Genomic DNA, 21,187 nt, shown 5'->3' with positions numbered 1-21,187 from the left:
GTATTAATATGCAAGTTAAATTGGTATGCATTTTGGAAGTGATTTTTCCTCTGGCATTGAGTACTTTTTCTGTATGTGGGTTGAGAGAAGTGGGAGAGAAAAACGGAGACAGAGACAAACATGTTTTTGTTTTGGAGAGGCGTTGGCAAACGGGATGTCTAACATAATAACCCTAATCATTGTGATTGCACTAGCTTTATTGTGAAGGAGGAGGCAGATAAGGAGGTTGGGGCAAGCCAGACAGCGCTATTGAGTGAATCCATTGCTCACACAGTGTGAGAGTGAAGGGAAGTTTTTGATCTTATACCAGGATTAACTATGTCACTCATTTATTTCCAACCCTGCCATTGAGACGCCTCACCAGCCAGATTTCCACTGCACATTCTCTACTTTCCCTCTACGGTAGCTGCTCTATGGGTCTTTGTAAGGGACAAAATAATAAAATGTTTATTTTCTCATTTTGCTTGTGCTGCATGTATGCAAATTTACATGCTTTGCGTTTGTAATGAAAAGCTTACATGTAGCATTGGTGTCGTGTAGCACACATGACACCAATGCTGTAGTGTAAACAGGACACATAGAAAACAATTGTTTTCTATTATTATTATTATTATTATTAGGGATGCATCGATATATATCGGTGCCGATACATATCGGCCGAAAACAGCTGTTTTGGCGACATGCCGAAACAGCTTTAAAATTGCCGATATGGGCATCGGGTGCCAGTAAAAAAAAATGGTCGCTGGGCTGTCACGGCTCCGTCCTCTGCACAAGCCAACGAGTGTCCCTGCCTCTTGGTTCCTCCTGACTCGATCGGCTATTCAAAAATAGCACCAGGTGGCGCCATTACGTATCTGCTTATGCGCCGCCTGGCCGAGCGGATACGAGATTTCCCGAGCCCGGCCGGCTTCGGGCTCGGGAAAGCTCGTATCCGCTCGGCCGTGCGGCGCATAAGCAGATACGAAATGGCTCCATCCGGCGCCATTTTTGAATAGCCGATCGAGTCAGGAGGACACTTTGGCAGTGACACTCGTTGGCTCGTGCAGTGCACTCGCCATAGGCAGAGGATGGAGCAGTGAAAGTCCAGTCCAGCAGAGCCCAGCACAGCACAGGGGCCAGCACAGCACAGAGCCCAGCACAGCCCAGCCATGTCCAGCACAGCCCAGCTTTAAGGTAATAAAGAAGCTGGTGGTGGCAGGAGGTGGTGGGGGCATGAGGTGATGGTGGAAGAAGATAATGGTGGCACAGTGGCAGGAGGTGGGTGAGGTAATGCTGGCAGGAGCTGATGGTGGCAAGAGCCGATTGTGGCAGGAGGTGGTGGCGAGAGCAGGAGGTGAGGCGGCAAGAGCTGGCAGGAGGTGATGGTGGCAGGGGGTGGTGGGGGTGGTTTTTTAACATACAATTATTAACCACTAGAGTACCGGGCCATCGTCAAATGACGGCTCCACGGTGACTCTGAAAACTCAACAGGACGTCTATTGACGTGCTGTATTCCTCCGGCCACTGGGGGGGCACGCGCGCGCCCGGCGCGTCCCCGAGATGTCGATGCGCGTGCCTGGCGGTCGCGATGTCCGCCAGGTACCAGCGATCGGTAACGAAAGAGCAGTGACGTGGAGCTCTGTGTGTAAACACAGAGCTCCACGTCCTGTCAGGGGACAGAGGAGACCGATGCTGTGTCTCTTGTACATAGGGACACAGATCGGTCACCTCCCCCAGTCACCCCCCTTCCCCCACAGTTAGAACACAATACAGGTATACATATTAACCCCTCCCTCACCCCCTAGTGTTAACCCCTTGAATGCCAGTCACATTTATACAGTAATTAGTGCATATTTATCGCATTAATCGCTGTATAAATGTGAATGGCGCCAAAAACGTGTCAAAAGTGTCCGATGTGTTCGCCGCAATGTCACGGTGACAGTAAAAAAAATCGCAAATCACCGCCAATACTAGTAAAAAAATTAATAAAATAAAAATGCCATAAATCTATCACCTATTTTGTAAACGCTCTAACTTTTGCGCAATATATGATCATTGCGATTTTTTTTTTTTACCAAAAATATGTAGAAGAATACGTATCGGCCTAAACTGAGGAGAAAAAAAAAGTTTTTTAAAAAAAAATTGTGATAATTATTAAATAAAAAAGTAAAAAATAGTGTTTTTTTTTAAATTGTCACTCTTCTTTTGTTTATAGCGCAAAAAATAAAAACCGCAGAGGTGATCAAATACCACCAAAAGAAAGCTCTATTTGTGGGAACAAAATGATAAAAAAATTGTTTGGGTACAGTGTAGCACGACCGCGCAATTATCATCCAAAGTTCGACAGTGCTGAAAGCTGAAAATTGGCTTGGGCAGGAAGGTGCGTAAGTGCCCGGTATGGAAGTGGTTAAAAAAGAAAAAAAAATAGTCTTTCGGTTTCGGCCTGACATTTTTTTTATTTCGGTTTCGTTTTGGTTCTGAAATTTCCATTTCGGTGCACCTCTAATTATAATAATAATAATAATAATAATAATAATTATTATTATAGTTTTATATAGCGCTAATAATTAAACTGTGTCCATGCAGTGACCAGCAGTGTGGTAAAAAGGCAGGTGAGAAGGGCCTAATAAAGTTATTAAATGCAACAACCTGTAAAATAACAGCATTGTTATCTGTTGTGGACTGTTTGTGATTAGTAGTACAGCATTTAACCACTTTCCTGCCCGCGCCATCGCCGAAAGACAGCTACAAACCTGGGCTTAGTTTGCCAGAAGGGTGTCCATTGACGTCCTCCTGTGATCTTGCTACTCGCGTGCCCCGCTCTGTGATCACTGATTCCTTCAGACTCAGCTGATCACAGATTGGGGTAAAGGGCCAATCACAGCGGCCCTTTAACACGTGATCAGCTGTGTTCAATGACAGCTGATCACAGAAGTAAAGCCGGTTAGCAGTTTTTTTTCACGCTGACAGCATGAGGAGATAACCTTGTGTTAAAGGGACATTGGCACATTGACACCATCAGTGTCCTAATTATCAGTGCAGTCCCAACGGTGCCAATCAGGGCTTCCTCATCAGTGCCCACCAGTGCAGCCTCATCAAAACACATCAGTTTAGGAGAAAAATTACATGTTTGCTAAATTTTATAACAATCAGTTTTTTTAAACCCAGTAGTGTTTAAATACCAACAAAAGGAATCTATATTTGTGTTAAAGAAATTATACAAATTTCATATGGGTACAGTGTTGCAATTTGTCATTCAAAATGTGAGAGCACTGAAAGCTGAAATTTGACCTGGAAGGGGGTAAAAGTTCCCAGTAGGCAAGTGATTATAGCTGAACTCCAACCAACCTGCTAAATGCACAAATAAAATACATACAATGGGATCTGTTGTACCCGCTTACCCCACAACAGAGCCAGCCAGCCCGGTGACCTTACTTTTTTCTACTGTAGTTAAAGTGGATCTGTGGTCAAAATGTAAAATCCATATATTCTTTTCCCCATTGTATTTTAATTGTTTCTAGCCTATTTATTTTACTATAAATGATCTTGACATTTTGTGAACTTTGTAAAGACTGCCACAAATGTACTTCCTTTAATTCTGCAGAATGTATTCACTATGCCCAGTTAGGCACTGCTGTGTCACACATTTTACAGAGTTTGACTTTTGGACTATAAAGGTGCTGAGGAGTTTCAGGAGGCGGAGTCAGTACAAGAGTCACTGCTTGCATTCAGCAAGGTACCATGGGATATGTAGTTCTTAGAAATGGAAAGTAAAAGGCAAAGAAGAAGCTGCAAAGTATGCAGGGAATACAGAAAGTTGTAGAAAGAGATGGTCAGCAGAAAGGCAACACTCACAGAATGAATAGGAGATTTTTTACAAATAAGCTTATATTGGATTGTCAAATATAACTATGAATTGTAATGCTGATGTTTTAAAATAAAAATGTTTTCTGTGACTATAGAACTAGCTCATCTCTCTGTCACTCTGCTTCCTCCTTCTAATACACGTTCCTTGTTGGCACATGAGAACGGCAACACACCTGATTGCCTTCTTGTGCGGTTTCTCCCTCTCGCTGTCTGAATGCTGCTGGACATTGAACACCAAGACTAATATCGGGGTACATTCAGCTACCTGTATTCCCCACAAATTACATCATGGCCTCCATAACAGTTTCTCAACATAGCTTTTTAACTTTCCTCCATTCCTTATTGTGTATCTCTGGTAATATGTTTCAGTGTTGACTCTGTGTTCTGTGCTCATTCCTCCAGGATGTCACCGATTTGGACCAGATGCCGTGGTACTGTGATCTTGAAGAGTTTTGCTTTGCTAAGGAAGAACATGAGAACAACATAGAGGAAAATGCAGATCACAAAGTGCTGTCAGCAGTCATTGAGAAAACTGTAGTTCCTAGAGTTTGTGGTAAGAAAGGACATGCTGCATACACAGTGAGTGTGCTGCAGATCTGGAAATTGCTTTACAGCAAGATGATTGTTTATTTTATGACATTCATTTAATTTGACGGGCACGTTCTTTCTCTCTCAGAATAAAATTTTAGTATAAATGTAAATTTACCCTTGCAGGATCTGTGTGTTACTCCTATCCACTACAACATACTCATTGACCCCTGGCTCATTTAGGAGCAGATAAAAGTAAATATTGCAACATGGAAGATGATGAATTTCCTGCTTCTCTATGTTCATAGCAATGAGCTAAACTTAAGGCCCGTACACACGATTGGATATTCCGACAACAATTATCCGACGGACATGTTTTGTCAGACAATCCGACCGTCTGTATGCTCCATCGGACAATTGTCGGAATTTCCAACAACAAATGTTGGCTGTGCATGCTCTCAAATTGTCTGACAACAAATGTGTTCCATCGGATCATCCGATCATGTGTACAAAAATCCGTCGGCCTAAAATCCAAAGTACAAACACACATGCTCTAAACCAATGCTAAACATCAGATAACAATAGCAGAAGTTGCCCAAAGGGTGGCGGTAAAGAGCTGAAAAAACACGTGGTTTGGTGTATGTTGGCTGAAAAATGTTCTGCCGTGTGTATGCAGAACAAGTTCACAAACAACGCCCTTCGACCAAAAATCCACAGAAAAGTCAGATGGAAGCCCACATGTGTGTATGAGGCTTCATGCATTCTCCCACAACTCCTCGTAAACCTGTGCTTGGTCTAAATCTACAGTAAGAAACGTCTTCCTCCTAATAGCTGTAGTTTCTTCCTTCCTTTCTTAAACAATATAAAAACACTACAAACAAAATAATTTGCAAATAATGTGATGGAAACATAATTATAGTATAAATGTAGTACAACAGGACACCTTTTTATTTTATTTTTTTTGGATAGAGGGGTTGGTGTCGGGTATTTATCACTCTGTCCTCATTCAGGAGATTCACTCTTTCTAATTGTTCTGATCACCAACATCACCAGAAAGTGAAAGAAAATCCACATTTTTGAGTTGCCCCCCAGAACAGGAATAAAGGTAACTTTTAAGGTACACTACTATGACAACTGTCTAAGGCTGCATTCACACCTGAGCATATAGTTTTGAGGCAGAAAGTTGTGCGTTTTTGCCACAATTTTGTACAGGTCAAAAAGGACACCAATATAAAAAACGCCCAAATCTGTCCGAATAGAGCTACAAAAAAAGCTCCAGAACTTTTTTGAGCTTCAGGCAACATGAAGTTTTTTTTTTCTCGAGTCGTCTTCCAGGACGGCACCTTGAGAGTAGACTGGCTCCACCTGACAGGAAACACAATCAAAAAGAGGTTTAAAAACCCCGCCCCTCCCCGTGCACCTCAGTTCATGATTGTGTTTCCCCCAGCGAAACGTTTTTTTGTTTTTTCCAAAAAGACCTAAGGCTGGTGGTCCCCCTCTTGGAAGGTGAGCCATGGGTCCTGGGAGGCCTTGAGCTCAGTGAGGCTATTGCCTGTCCAGAGGGTCTCCCCGTATTGAGGGGGGGGGGGGGGAGCTGAAGGAAAAACCATGTTTGGAAACCCCCCCGGCTAGGTGTATCTGGGATAGTGGCTATCTCAGAACACCTAGGTGGCTGGAATCCCTCTCTCCCGAGCGTCCTCCTACCTGCTGGGCCGGGTAAAGACGCATCTCCGCGCTGTGGACTCGGCTGCTGTTCTCCCAGGCTCGTTTCTCGGTGGAGCCAGCATTTCGACGCTGCATCGATGGCGGCGCATGGTGATGACGCACTTCCAGTTCCGGTCTTCACCAAAATGGCGGCCGCCATCGGCGTTAGCTCACACGCACGGAGCGCAGCAGGGGAGAGAGTGGCGCCCGATTCGACGGTGCCATGGAGCGTGAGGACCGCCCGGCACTAACCGCTGCTGCAGAGGAATCCACCAGGGGTGAGTCTACCTCTAAAAAACTTCATTGGGGCACTTGGACTGGGTCCTTATTCCCCACACACCCCCCTTCCCTTCCCCTACTCCTTTTTGTATTAAAGCCTTGTCTTTTACTTTCAGGGAAAGAGGTTACTGCCCAGGGGGAGGCTTCTAGTGTTTCTGCTAAACATACATCTAAAGCTAAAAGATGTGGGAATTGTAGCATTAAGCTAGCCACAGATTATTCCAAGCTTTTGTGTGCTAAGTGCATTCAAAAACTCACAGGGAAGGAAACTTCGCTAATAATGAAAGAATTCCTGACAGTTCAGTCAGAGATGCTTTCCACATTAAAAGAGTTTAAAGAGGTCTTAAAACCCAAAGGACCTGATCCCCTAGCAGCTGGACGCTCCTCACAGGAAAGCTTATCCACCTCGGCTCCAAAATTGTTGAGGGCTAGGGACGTTCTTCTGTCAGACTCTGAGGATTCAGAGGCTCAGGAAGAGGGTCTCATTGATAGCCAGACAGATGAGGAGGATGAAGATGCTAGATCAGGCAAATTCATTTTTTCAGCGGATGACATGGGTGGTTTACTGGCGGCTATCTATACCTCTGAGGGGATTCAGCAGCCGACCGAACTGGTGTCAGCACAGGATAAGATGTACCAGGGTTTAGCTAAACCCCAGCCTAAGGTTATCCCAGTTCACCAATCTCTTCAGGACTTAGTTCTAAGAGAGTGGGCAGAACCTGAAAAGAAGTTACTTAGGTACAAAACCTGGAAAAGGCGCTGTCCCTTTAAGGAGGAACTAGAAAACAAATTTTTCAAAGTCCCTAAACTAGACGCTTCCCTAGCTCAACTGTCTAGACAGTCTGACCTTTCCTTTGAGGATGCTGGGAATTTAAAAGATTCACTAGACAGACGGGCAGAGACCTCCCTTCGCAGGGCCTGGGAGGCTAATGCGGCAGCCCTTGGGCCCGCCCTGGCCTCATCCTGCATTGCTAGAAATACGGATACCTGGCTATCCAGGATGTTGGAACATATCCTGCAGACTTCAAAGTTTAAGGATATCCGAGATTCCCTTAGAGTCATAGGTAGCGCTGTCGCCTATCTAGCAGACGCATCAATTGAGTCCGCTCGAGCCTCTGCTAAAACGGGCGCTCTTATTAACGCCTCAAGAAGGGCACTATGGCTCAAAACATGGGAAGGAGATTTGGCCTCCAAATCCCGTCTCTGTGCCCTACCCTTTGAGGGATCCCTCCTCTTTGGGACAGGTTTAGACCAGGCTCTAACTAGGGCCTCAGAAAAGGGTAAACGGTTCCCTCCCAAACCTAAACAAAATAGGAGAAGATTTTTTCGAGGCCCCCAGAATAAAAACCGACCTTCAGACCGAAGAGCGGCCTTTAATAGGAGGTGGATCACGGGAAAGGATAAACCAAAAGGGGGAATCCTTTTCCCTGATCCTAAACCCGCTGGGAAAGACTCCAAGTGACTCGAGAGTCGAGGGAAGGCTCTCCCGATTTCTTCCAGCTTCGGAAAGCATAACGCGGAGTCCTCATATTTTGCAGATAGTGAAGGAAGGCTACAGATTGGAATTCCGCCATCTTCCCCCACCAATTTTCCTCCTCACTCATTTACCCCAAAATCCCCTCAAAGCAGCAAGCCTTCTAGGGAATGTGTCAGACCTAGCACAACAGGGGGTCATAGTCCCGGTTCCGGTAGACCAACAGGGTCAGGGGGTGTACTCTCACATCTTCGTAGTACCAAAACCCTCGGGGAAATTCCGTCTAATTATCAACTTAAAACCCCTGAATACTTATCTCCTCTACAAGAGGTTCCGCATGGAGAACATTTACAGTCTCAAAGGACTTCTTTTAGAAGGGGTATTTATGATAACCATAGACCTGAAGGACGCCTACCTCCATGTCCCCATTTACCAGGACCATCAAAGATTCCTGAGATTCGCCATTGTTTTCCCACAGGGGATCCAACACTGGCAATTCACCGCTCTCCCCTTTGGGCTTGCCTCCACCCCAAGAGTTTTCACGAAGGTGCTAGCAGAGGTGGTCGCCTCTCTACATCTGAAGGGCATCTCCCTTGTTCCCTACCTCGACGATCTGCTGCTGTTCAATCCCAGTCGAGCACTTCTTCTCACGGACCTGACCACCGTCCTGACTACACTGGAATCCTTGGGATGGATTATAAACAGAGAAAAATCTTCTCTCCTCCCAGAACAAAGGAAAAACTATCTGGGATTCTTAATAGATTCCTTAGAGAAAAAGCTTCTCCTACCAGTAGACAAGGTCCAGAAACTCATCTCAGTGGTCAGGTCTGTCAGGGGAACAGCAGATATTTCACTCAGGGAGATCATGAGGTTGTTGGGACTTATGACCTCATGCATCCCAGCAGTTCCGTGGGCCCAGCTCCACTACAGGCCACTACAGGCCTTCCTCCTCTCCTCCTGGGACGGGAAGGAAACATCCCTAGACTCCAGGGTCTCCATTCCAGAGTCGGTAAAGAATACTCTAGAGTGGTGGCTCATTCCTCGGAACTTGGAGAGAGGCCTTCAGTGGAACCAGTCAAACCCCCTCAGGATAACCACGGATGCCAGCTCCTGGGGATGGGGAGCCCACATGGCGGGCCTACAGGCCCAGGGTTCCTGGGATCGACACCAAGGGGAGTCGTCTTCCAACTTCCGAGAATTATCAGCGGTCGGAAGAGCCTTGGAAGCGTTCGAGGAGAGAATCCTGAACCAGGAAATACAAATTCTCTCCGACAACGCGACCACGGTGGCGTTCCTGAACCATCAGGGAGGCACCAGGTCCCGTTCACTCCTAAGGTTGTCCCTAGAAATTCTAGGCTGGGCAGAACAGAGGGTCCGCTCCCTGTCAGCAGTTCACATCAGAGGAGTCCTAAACCTAGAAGCGGACTTTCTAAGCCGCCAACCCATTCTCCAGGGAGAGTGGGAACTAAGTCAGGAGGTTTTCGATTGGGTATGTCATCATTTCGGCATCCCAGAAATAGACCTCTTTGCTCACAGGAGGAACAAGAAGATAGAAAGGTTCTTCTCCCTCTCCCGGGATCAGGGATCGGAAGGTGTGGACGCGTTGGCCCAGGCCTGGACATTTTACCTAGCCTATGCCTTCCCTCCTCTGAATCTGATCCCGAGGGTATTGCAAAAACTGAGTCGTTCACAAGGGAAGCTGATCCTGATCGCTCCCTGGTGGCCCAAAAGATCTTGGTTTCCAATGTTAGAACAGTGGTCAGTCCTTCCTCCCCTCCCTCTCCCGGCCCGGGTGGACCTTCTGCGGCAAGGGCCGATCTTTCATCCAGAGCCAGGCTTTTTCAGTCTGACGGCCTGGTACTTGAGAGGTGGAACCTGCAGCGGAAGGGTTGCTCAGAGAAGGTAATAGATACCCTCTTAGCGAGTCGTAAGGAAGTTACCAGGAAGATCTATGCCAAGACCTGGGGAGTGTTTTCACGCTGGTGCGCGGCAAGACAAGCTCCACTACCCGAAATATCAGTTATCTTGGAGTTCCTTCAGGAAGGGGTAGATCTAGGTCTAGCTACGAGAACCCTAAGAGTACAGGTTGCCGCCTTGTCCTACTTTTTAGACAAGAGGCTGGCTCTGGATCCTCTTATTAAGAGGTTCCTGACGGCCAGGGATAGGTTGTCACCTATACAGATATCCAGAGTTCCCCCTTGGGACCTCTCCCTGGTGTTAGACCAGCTATCCAAACCTCCGTTTGAACCGATAGACAGCATTCCGGTTAGGCTGTTAGTATTTAAATTCTCCTTTCTTTTGGCCATCACCACGGCCAAAAGAATAGGAGACATGCAAGCGCTCTCAATCAAAGAGCCTTATTTTCGTTTATTTGAGGACAGGGTAGTCCTAAGTCAGGATCCCCTGTACCTACCTAAGGTGGCAACGAAGTTTCATAGGTCACAAGAAATTATACTTCCTTCTTTTTGCGCAAAACCACAGAATGAAAGAGAGCGAACCTTTCATTGTTTGGATGTAAGACGCTGTTTGTTAACGTATTTAGAAAGGGTGAGCGAGTTCAGACGCTCATCACACTTGCTAATCAATTTTTCAGGAAAGAAAAAGGGTTGCCAAGCATCTAGAGCCTCCATATCTAGATGGATAAGACAGGCAATTTCAGTAGCATACAGTAAGGCTGGCAAAACAGTACCTAAAGTCAAGGCACATTCCACGAGATCTATAGCAACCTCCTGGGCAGAGAGAGCAGGAGTTTCAGTGGAACAAATCTGTAGATCAGCAACGTGGTCAAGCCAGAACACCTTTCTCAAACACTACCGAGTGGAACTCCTGTCACCCCAAGACTTGACGTTTGGCAGAAGAGTCCTGCAGGCAGTGGTCCCGCCCTAAGGTAGGCCTGAGGGTTACTTGCTTATCTCTCAAGGTGCCGTCCTGGAAGACGACTCGAGAAAATACCAGTTACTCACCGGTAGCTGTTTTTCTATGAGTCTTACAGGACGGCAGGCCTATTTCCCACCCTGATGACTTCGTATGGTTTGTATTTCATATACTGGTTCCCGTGCTCTTATGGTGGTTACTTTATCACGAACTGAGGTGCACGGGGAGGGGCGGGGTTTTTAAACCTCTTTTTGATTGTGTTTCCTGTCAGGTGGAGCCAGTCTTCTCTCAAGGTGCCGTCCTGTAAGACTCATAGAAAAACAGCTACCGGTGAGTAACTGGTATTTTTTTTTTTTTCCTCCAGTGTTTTGGAGTTTCAAGCTTCAAAATGCTGAGGTGTGAATGGGGCCTAAAAGATGATTTACCTCACATTAAAAATATATCTGCTCAGTGAAGACTGAGAACTGAGCGATTGGCCGTCATGCGATCAATCAGTTCTCGATTTTAGAGCCAGCGAGGGACAGCTGCAGCATTGGACCAATGTTGAAGCCATAAACATTAGATGAGTATGTATGTTAATTTTTCCCTTTAAGCAAAACTCTGGGCAGATATGCACACTTTGAACTTTACGTTGTTTATTAAAACCTTCTTTAATGTATTTTGAAATGTTGCCTAATACAGCAGGATTCAACCTATGAAAGGAAAGGGCAGCTCTTTAAGCCAACTAGCCTTTACAGCATTACACAGCATACAGAAAGCTTTCTGGTGCAGGAGAGAGCAGAGGGCTGCCTCCACTAGTGTGTTGTTGCTTTTTGAGGATCCAATTGGAGGCTGGGACTGTCCTTGACCAAGTTGTTTTGCTTTAGCTGAAGTAGAGAAAAGTTAGAATAGATCTTGGCATTGCCGTTTGATAGTCCAGGTATGGATTAAAAATCTAGCTAAACAAAATGCAATCTTTTTGGCAGGTAAAAAACGTTATATGTATTTGTTTCATGTTTGTGTTTAGCTGTTTGCTTAAACTTACACTTTTAAATTATCTTATACATTTATTTAATTATTATTACTCTATTTGCTAGATGACATCTGATATTTAAGGTGACATATTATTTATTCCAGGTTTTATTGAGCATGTGTGGGATCCTTTGTCCTCACAGCAAACAGAAAGGCTGGTGTGCTTCTGCAAGACACATGTACTGGAGAATGAGTCCAGCAAGACTGTGAAGGTGAGATATGGAATATATATATATATATATATATATATATATATATATATATATATTTGGTTTGCGTGGGCATTGTAGCATCTACAAACTATGGGATATATACTGAAATGTTATTTAGTTAGTTTTTTATTATATATTTTATTAGTAATACCACCAGAGATCAGCGACTTATAGTGGGACGGCAGGCAATCTGACACTTTGTGGGGACTAACATCACCAGTGCCATTAATGCAGCGATCAGTGCTAATAATATGCACTGTACTAATGACACTGGGTAGAAAGCGGTTAACATTTAGGACAGTCAAAGGGTTAAATACTGTATGTGCCTAACCAGTGTTTATATGTCTACTGTGTGCTGCTTTTACTGGGGAACCAACTAGATTCCCAGTCGCTGAACACAGCTCTGTGCTGTTTACACTCACAGAGCTGTGTTCCGTGAAGCCAAGAGCTGATTGCCGGGTGCCAGCGGTCAGTCACTGGCTGGGACCCGGTGATCGACATGTGACGTATAGCTGCATTTACCTAAACAAGCAATGTCTCCATTAACATCTAAACCTGTACATGCAGGTACATCCAAATGCAGGAGATTGTGATTTTGGAAAAACAGTACTTTATACTTTCCAGATAACGTCTACTTTTTTTTACAGTAGAATCCAGATAACGTCTACTTAATGCAGGAGGCTCATATACTGGAGGCCTTAGGGATCTGCACAGCCCAGAACTGGGAAGCAGGCAGATTGCTGACTGCATGCATCACTTAACCCAGTGTTTCTCAACTCCAGTCCTCAAGGTGCCCCAACAGGTCGTGTTTTCAGGCTTTCCATTATTTTGCGCAGGTGATTTGATCAGTTTAAATGCCTTTGTAATTATCACAGCCATTTCATCTGAGGAAAATCCTGAAAACATGACCTGTTGGGGCGCCTAAAGGACTTGAGTTGAGAAACACTGACTTAACCAACAGAGCAGGAGGTCCTGGTTGTCTTATCAGTTTTGCGTTCCCAATGCCAGGACCATACAGTGGTTAGGGTTATGCTTTTTTCACCTAGAATTTAACTTGGTTAATATGTTTTCACATTCACATAACAGCTGATTGAGCTATGTATATTTTATTCTTATGTTAGGCTGTTTAATTTCTATCTGTACTATATGTAAAAGTAGTATGAAAGCTGCAAAATGTTTGTAATAATAATTTTATGACAGAAATAAAAAAAAAATCTTTTCTACGCTATTTTTATACTGGTAATGTTTTCTTGGATTCTAGGATCTCATTGCTTGTCTGGTTTCAAGGCTAAAAAAGGCCATTGAAGATGATGTTTATATTCCTCTTTATCCCAAAAGGTAGGTCTTATGTGTTTAAAACTGGAAGAAGGGTTAAGTGCGATACTCTTACCAACCAAGGAGGTTCCACAAAATATGTATGAAGGCTCAACTAGAAGTGTTTGTTAAAAATAAATAAATACACAATTGCCCTCCCTAGTTTTACAAATGAAAAAAGCATTTTTTAAGGAAAGTAACGCCAATATTTTGGAGAATAAAGGGGGTCTCTTGGGTTACTTTGATATTAGGGGTGGGTAAAAACTCCAATATTGGGATCCAAATAGTTGCTTTTTATTTGCAGTGTTATGGTTTCTTTTCAGCTTGTAGTTTATGTAAGAGATGGGTTTGAGGTCTGAAAAGGGAAACAAATGAAGTATGGTTGGGGAATTAGTCAAGGATTCAAGATTAAACTTTTTTTTTTTTCCTCTGTGTATGTGTGTCTTGCAGAGTATTAGAAGACAGAAACTCTCCACATTCTAAGTTTCGAGAGAGACAATTCTGGTCAGCTGTGAAAGTAAGTTACCTCCCATTATCTAGAAGTCAGTTGGCACTGTGTCCTGTATGTGAGGGTCCCCCAGGGGCATGGCTTTCTAGTTTGTTTTGCCATTGTCAAAATTTAGAACATTCTCAATAAGTTTCTGGAAGTAGATTCTATGAGGGATTACGGATGAGTAAATCTGCCTGGCTTCAGTTCACAGTTTGCACTGATCCCAGGCAGATTTTCTCATCCGTAATCCCTCATAGAAGCTATTTCCAGTGGCAAATCCAATTGGAGGCCGGGGGTGGGGGTTGAATCTTTTTATTTGCCATTTGTAGGGCTAATAAGCAAACCGTTATTAAATTTCAAACAAAAAACATGGGAAGCCAGGCATGGGGAAATGTACCAATACATCAATGCCAATTTTGTTTTCAGGAATTCAGCTGCTTTGTAAAAACTTTGTAAAAACTTCAGGCATACTATGAATTAAGTCTAACGAGGTCCCCATTGCCTCTATTATTCACATCTAACAAATGTATTGTGCTCCAGGAAAATAACTAGAGCTATCCCTAACCACTCCAACACACAGTGACAACTATATATTTATAGAAAAGGGGATAAGTTATCCATTTCTTTTGTGACACAAGACTATTTATTGTATTGTATTTAATATGAAAGTGGGGTGTATTTCCGCGCCATTGTGATGAGCAAAATTATTTTACTACTATGTGAAATAAAAATACTTATAATACCAAGCTGCTCCTCTGAAAACAAAATATATGATCATATAATGTGCAATGGAATAGAAAAGTGGAAGAGGGCGCTAGTAGAATAAATCACCTAATGTGATTAGCCTAACAGGGACACGCCAACTGGGGGGATCCCAATTGACAGGGTGAAAATGCTAAAATAAACACTCTAATACATATGGAACCAACAATCCAATAAATCTCTAGCTAGAGATATCTTCAGTGTAACAATTATAACGTCTGTGAAAAAAATACAACAAAATTAGAGTAATAAAATGTGAAAAAAAGGTGAGAAGATTGGTGTCTCTTGATTCACACAATGAGTTAAACACAGTTCATAAGGGATCGCCTTCACAGAATACTTCAATTAGTGTTCATGCAATCAATCCTGGTGATAATGCAGCCTCCACCATCTAATAGAACTTCACCCGATGTGCTCTTAACAGGGAATGCGCTTACCAGATTTTGTGGACCGCTTTAATGAAACAGTAGGTCTAATAGGCAGAACAGGTTACAGTGCCTGTACACTATTCACCAAACGCTGACACTGCCATGATGCTGATGCTCATGATATCCCCAAAAAACAAGAGGAAATCTATAGTGTAATACCGCTTTAATAAAACATCATTTTAAAAACAAGCTGAATGGCCCCTTGTGTGGGTGCCTGCCCGGCACTAGGACTGCATGCGTTGCGTGTAGACTCAATCTCGATCGCACAGGGACCGTGGGGTCGGATGTCCAAATCGTAGCTGCAGAGACTGTGAGCGGTATCAGCTGGGGAACGGAATGTCAGACCTGCGCCTCTGACATATGTTTCGTGGAATCCACGTCATTGTATTTAATATACATACATTATAATCTTAAAAAATAAATAAAAAAAGGAGATATTGACTCGGTCATTTCAGTTTCTCTGAGATTCTGTCAATAGGAGGAAGAGAGGCAAACTACACATTGATGCTGGCCAGTGAGACTGCTGATAATGAGGCGTGAATAGGAATGCATGGGGGGGCTGAGCTTCATAGTACATAGAGGTTGACTTGATTTACTAAAGGGAAATCCACTTTGCACTACAAGTACACTTGAAAATGCACTTGGAAGTGCAGTCGCTGTAAATCTGAGGGGTAGATCTGAAATGAGTGTAGCTCTGCTGATTTTATCATCCAATCATGTGCAAGCTAAAATGCTGTTTTTTTTTTTTGTTTTGTTTTGTTTTTCTTGCATGTCCCCGTCGGATCTACATTGACTGCACTTTCAAGTGCACTTGTGGTGCAAAGTGGATTTGCCTTTAGTAAATAACCCCTATAGTGTGATATAGAGCTCTTGCCGTTGGAGTCCCCAGGCAATACCCTGACTGTTACTTATCTTTGTTGTGTTTCTCAGAAGTCTCTAATGCCACATAATGACTTATCTTGCTTGTCTTCTCAGTTGCTGGGCAATGTGACACGCTGGGATGGATTTCTTGAAGAAGAAACTCTCCAGGAACTGTCTCTTGACAAGCTTCTGAACCGATACCTCCTGCTGGTACTGCTTAACACCGAGCCAAATAGTGATGCAGTCACCAAGTGCAGCAAGGTAAATGTCTCATCCTCTTTGCTATCCTTTTCCTGTTTATTTTTTCTTCTAGTTGTAGAGGATAGCAGGTAACATTTTACAAAGAAACTATTGGAAATGGAGTAAGGTTGTATTTAAGAGTTTATCCATGTGGGGGGGGGGGGGGCGTGTTTTACCTGCACATGGTGCACATGAACATAAGTGCAAAGCTGTGTGGGGGCAGTTATAGATGCACAAGTGTTTCATGCATCTTGCATGCAAACAATCCCATTCAGGTCAATTGGTTTGCAGCAGCTGCACGGACACAGCTGCTGCTCCCAATTTGACATCCATGTGGGTGAGTGTCCCTGAACTCACACGTTTTGCATTTGGGGACCCACACCCAAGCAAATGTCAAATTGGGAGTTATGTGGTTGTAAAGCCTTACAGACCACTTTTACCTACAGGTAAGCCTAGATGTAAATTCACATTTTTTGAACAAAAAAAATGCCTTTACAAGGCCAGATTTTACCTTGTAAAAGTACCAGTGACATCATTACTGTGCTGTACATAGCCTGTGCAGGGAGCGGAGCTGTGGAAGGAACCCAGCAGGCTCCATACAGTACACTACAGTAACAAACAGATGACCCCTGCCCCCCACTTATATCTGGCCTTCACAGCAAGGAGCACATGGAAGGTAATGCATGAAAGACAAAACCAGAGACAGTTCACAGCTTAACTTGGCAACCAAATTAACCTGTCCTGCGTTTAAAACAGGGGTTTAGTTAGCACACATTTGCAAACGTAAGCTGCAAGGCCACTTCACGACACCCTGTAATACCTGCAGTCCTAACCCTTCTACATTTATCAGAGTCTACACAGTGGAAGCACATGGATAGATAAGGGGCAGATGGGCCTGAAGGTAGCCCAACCCTCCATCAAAGCTCAGGGGCACACTGAACACTCAGCACATAGCACAATGGCAGCAAAGGTGCCAAATGTTTCCCCTCATCAATATTACACTAGTAACAAACCGATGTGTGCTAACTAAACCCCTGTTTTTAACGCATACTGTTGGGCAGGTTAATTTAGTTGGTAAGCAGACTGGTTGGTTAGTTGAGCTGGGAATTTCTCTGGTTTTGTCTTGCCTGCAGACAACAACAAGAGGGGTGGAGACAAGGCCAGTCCAGTTTTCAGTGTTTATTTGTTGGATAAGGAGCTGTTATGTTACCTTATAGCATGCAGTGGTCATAAAGAGTTGAACCTCAACCAGGAAATGTGTATCTTTTCATATAGGATCATTTATTCAGTTCCAATACAGTATTGTTTTTATTTCCTTTTTTAACTGCAGGTCGTAGAGTGTCTTCCACAAAGCTGGTTTAAGGGCATTGAAAGCGGATTATCTTTGGCAAAGCTTGCTAATTTTAGTAAACACATGGAACAGTGCATCCATGCTCTACAGAAACAGAATGACAGGTAAGTGGCAGAGCAGAGGTCCTTCTGTTTTGTAGGTTTTCTTTGCTCATGTTAAAGTGTAAAGTAGCGTTGTCCCAATACCACTTTTTTAAGACGGAAGTACAGGTAACGATATATATTTTTTTTTTTTTTAAGTACTTGCCGATACCGATTAGTGAAACTTCTGACAGTGGCACATGTTTTAGAACATTCAGAAAAGGAAAGAGGAGGACATGGAGGGGGGACACATTGGGAAAACTGGAGCGGGCAGCAGAACGAGGGGGACACTGAGGAGAACCGAGGGGGACCGCAGAACGGAGGGGGGGACGGGGGAGAACCGAGGGGGACAGCAAAACGGAGGGGGGACACGGAGGAAAACCGAGGGGGACACAGAGAACGGTGGGGGGACATGAAGGAGAAACGAGGGGGGCAGCAGAACGGAAAGGGGACACAGTGGCGAACCGAGGAGGACACAGTGGTGCGTGGGAGAGTTACAAGCACCGATCAACGCTGTATAGATTTCACTAAAGCGGCTGAAAGCCATGAGGGGAGGCTTTATTAAAATCTATACAGCGGTGATCGATGCTTGTAACTCATCCCTGACTGTCCAGGTATCGAGTGAAGCATTTACTCGGGCAAATCCTTTGTATCGGTGCTGATATCGATACTAGTATCGGGACAACCCTAGTGTAAAGCCTTGGTGAGATTTATACAGATAAAAGTGGTAGTCCATACCAACAACTCAATGCACTATAAAAACTATGTATTTTTACGGTATACCTGCGTCAGAATTTGTCATTAAGGCTAACCATGGGGCATTCTTCCTCCCACTGACCACCAAAATAAGGAGCATTCTTCCTCCCACTCACTACCAATATAAGGGATATTCTTCCTCCCACTGACCACCAAAATAAGGAGCATTCTTCCTCCAATATAAGGGGTATTCTACCTCCCACTAACTACCAATATAAGGGGCATTCTTCCTCCCACTGACCACCAAAATAAGGGGCATTCTTCCTCCCACTGACCACCAAAATAAGGAGCATTCTTCCTCCCACTGACCACCAAAATAAGGAGCATTCTTCCTCCCACTGACCACCAAAATAAGGAGCATTCTTCCTCCCACTGACCACCAAAATAAGGAGCATTCTTCCTCCCACTGACCACCAAAATAAGGAGCATTCTTCCTCCCACTGACCACCAAAATAAGGAGCATTCTTCCTCCCACTGACCACCAAAATAAGGAGCATTCTTCCTCCCATTGACCACCAAAATAAGGAGCATTCTTTTTTTCCCACTGACCACCAATGTAGGGAGCATTCTTCCTCCAATATAAGGGGTATTCTTTCTCTCACTGTCCACAATGTAAGAGCCACTCTTCCTCCCACTGGCTGCCAATTTTAGGGACATTCTCCCAGTAAAGGAGCTAGATTAAGTAGATCAGAATCTCCCTGCTCATTAAAATTATACGCATCAAGGCCGATGGGTAAGACTGCGTTTATAAACATTTTTTAATAATAATAATAATAATTCTTGCTTCCATTGACTATCAACGTAAGGAGCATTCTTTCTCCCATTGAACTCCAATATAAGGGGCATTCTTCCTTCCACTGGCCTCAGGACATTTTTTCTCTGACTAGATTTAAAGACTATAATTAAGATTTTTAAGGTAGCATAAACTAATTACATCTTTCGTTTGAAACTCAGATTATTATTGTTAGGGAGAAGAACCCTAAGGCTTCATTCACACTTGGCCGTTCGGGTCCGTCTGTCGGCGGACCTGAACGGCCACTCCATGCATCGCTATGGAGCGTCGGATGTCAGCGGAGACATGTCCGCTGACATCCGACCCGATCCGCTAAAAACAGACGTATGGGGGCCACGTCCCCATCCGTCCATGCGGATCAGATCGTGTAAGATCTGATGAAAACGGACATGCTGTCCGTTTTCATCAGATCGCTCCATAGGGACACAGCGGTGCCCGACAAGCCCCTCCCCGCTCAGTGAGCAGAGAGGAGCTTGTCATCGTCGGCTCAGCGGAGATCTGCGGACTGATCTCCCGCTGAGCCGACGGGAGCAGGCGGAGTCCGCCAAGTGTGAATGAAGCCTAATAAATAAATTCTTCTAGTGACCAGTGTCACTGAGAATGAAAGTGAGGGTAAATCTAAAGGTTTTTGAATTGCCACCAAAACAGAAGCAGAGGGAAAATCCCTGGGAAGATGCAGACTAGAATGCTGCAATCACTGAGCAGCAAATGATATCACCTGTGATGTATTTCAGTTATCTTGCAAACCAGGCGTGTTGGTGGGTCCCGAGGACAGGAGTTGAGAACCACTGATCTAGCTCTTTTCTAAGAGGGTAATGTTTTTAAACTTTCCATGATGCTGAACATCCTCTAGCCAGGGATAGAGGCAGGTCTGTCTGACTTGCTTTAGCTTCTAATGCACATTTTGAGAAGCTCGCTGTGTGCAGTGAAATCAGAGTAAGCAATTTCAGTACAGGAGAGAGGGGTCTGCAAGACTAAAGCCCCATACACACCATCAGATTATCTGCAGATTTTTTTCTGCAGATTTACCAAAACCATCTAATAGGAGGTCAAACCTTAAGAGTTTCAATTTGTATGCAATCAGGCAGGCCCTTGTACTACATGGTTTTGGTAAATCTGAAGACAAAAATCTGCAGATAATCTGATGGTGTGTATGGGGCTTTAGACTGGCCATGCACCTATATATTATCTGCAGATTTTCTATGGTCAGATGGAAAAAGTGGAACAGATTCCTCCATCTACGCTGAACTGTGTGGATGGAAAAATCTCTCACTGACCCAAGCTTCCATAGTCGGCCCCGCTGGCTCTCGCAATACCTGAATATTCTGATTGGGTGCGGGCATTGTTTATGTTGAGAGCCAGTTGGGCCGACTAGCAAGATACTGAAGCTTGGCCCAGTGGGAGATTCCCCCATCCACACAGTTTAGCTGTTGCACTTTTTCCATCTAACTATAGAAAATCTTCAGATAATCTATAGGTGTATGGCTAGCTTTAAAGGAAGGTCAGAGTTCAGCTTTAAATAATCAGTATTGTCAAATGATGAAGAAAGGTATGTAAGGTTTGACTTGTCCTTACAGGAAAAGTATGGAGATGCTGACATCTTTGTTGATGAAGATAAAAGCTCAGAACTCTGCAGAGGAAGTTATGAAGAAGTACAGCATAGCACTGAGAACATGACCAGCATCTCTAAAACGAGGCCGTCCCGTCACAGCACTCTTACATGATATTCTGTTTATTGCCCGAATACCTTTTTATAATTCAGAGTTCGTTATTTTTTCCATATGCGGTTAAAGTGTAAATTTACCTTTATAAAATATTCTACAAATATTACCTGTACTGTGTGGTTTTCAGCTTTTCTATTATATTTAAAGGTGACCTCATTGGAAGCATAAAGCTTTAACTCTAGGCAGATAAAATTAAAAAACACAAATTAATGCAGCTCTCTATTCATAAGTACACCATTAAATACATTTTTTAAATGCAAGCAGTGTACTTGCCTGAATTTGGTATTGGCTTTTTTTTTTTGCAGTCCCTGTATAGGGATTATGGTGTTGAATCGCTGTCCAGTGAACACGTGGTAGACACAGAAAGCTGAAATAGGAGATGAACGTGTGGAGAATATGTGTACATTATAATACTGGCGTATTCATTTATATATAAATCGTATATGTAGTTCACTGCCCG

At 44.0% G+C, this 21,187-nt stretch overlaps 1 protein-coding gene across 1 annotated transcript in view; it reads left to right on the top strand.

Annotated features, from left to right (window-relative positions):
• GCFC2 (GC-rich sequence DNA-binding factor 2) overlaps positions 1-20,833 on the top strand; it is a 50,202-nt gene extending 29,369 nt beyond the window's left edge. Inside the window, exons 12-18 of the mRNA XM_040348505.1 lie at positions 4,249-4,399; positions 11,822-11,928; positions 13,190-13,266; positions 13,693-13,759; positions 15,898-16,044; positions 17,354-17,478; positions 20,581-20,833. Of these exons, the coding sequence (XP_040204439.1) occupies positions 4,249-4,399; positions 11,822-11,928; positions 13,190-13,266; positions 13,693-13,759; positions 15,898-16,044; positions 17,354-17,478; positions 20,581-20,680 (774 nt within the window). The 3' untranslated portion in view covers positions 20,681-20,833. The remainder of the gene's footprint in view (positions 1-4,248; positions 4,400-11,821; positions 11,929-13,189; positions 13,267-13,692; positions 13,760-15,897; positions 16,045-17,353; positions 17,479-20,580) is intronic.
• Positions 20,834-21,187: the final 354 nt, after the last annotated feature.

The sequence above is a fragment of the Rana temporaria genome, chromosome 4 (genome assembly GCF_905171775.1).
Source record: "Rana temporaria chromosome 4, aRanTem1.1, whole genome shotgun sequence".
Classification (NCBI taxonomy): Eukaryota; Metazoa; Chordata; class Amphibia; order Anura; family Ranidae; genus Rana; species Rana temporaria.
The sequence above is the reverse complement of the archived record's forward strand: the minus strand, read 5'-3'. Positions and strand labels throughout refer to the sequence as shown.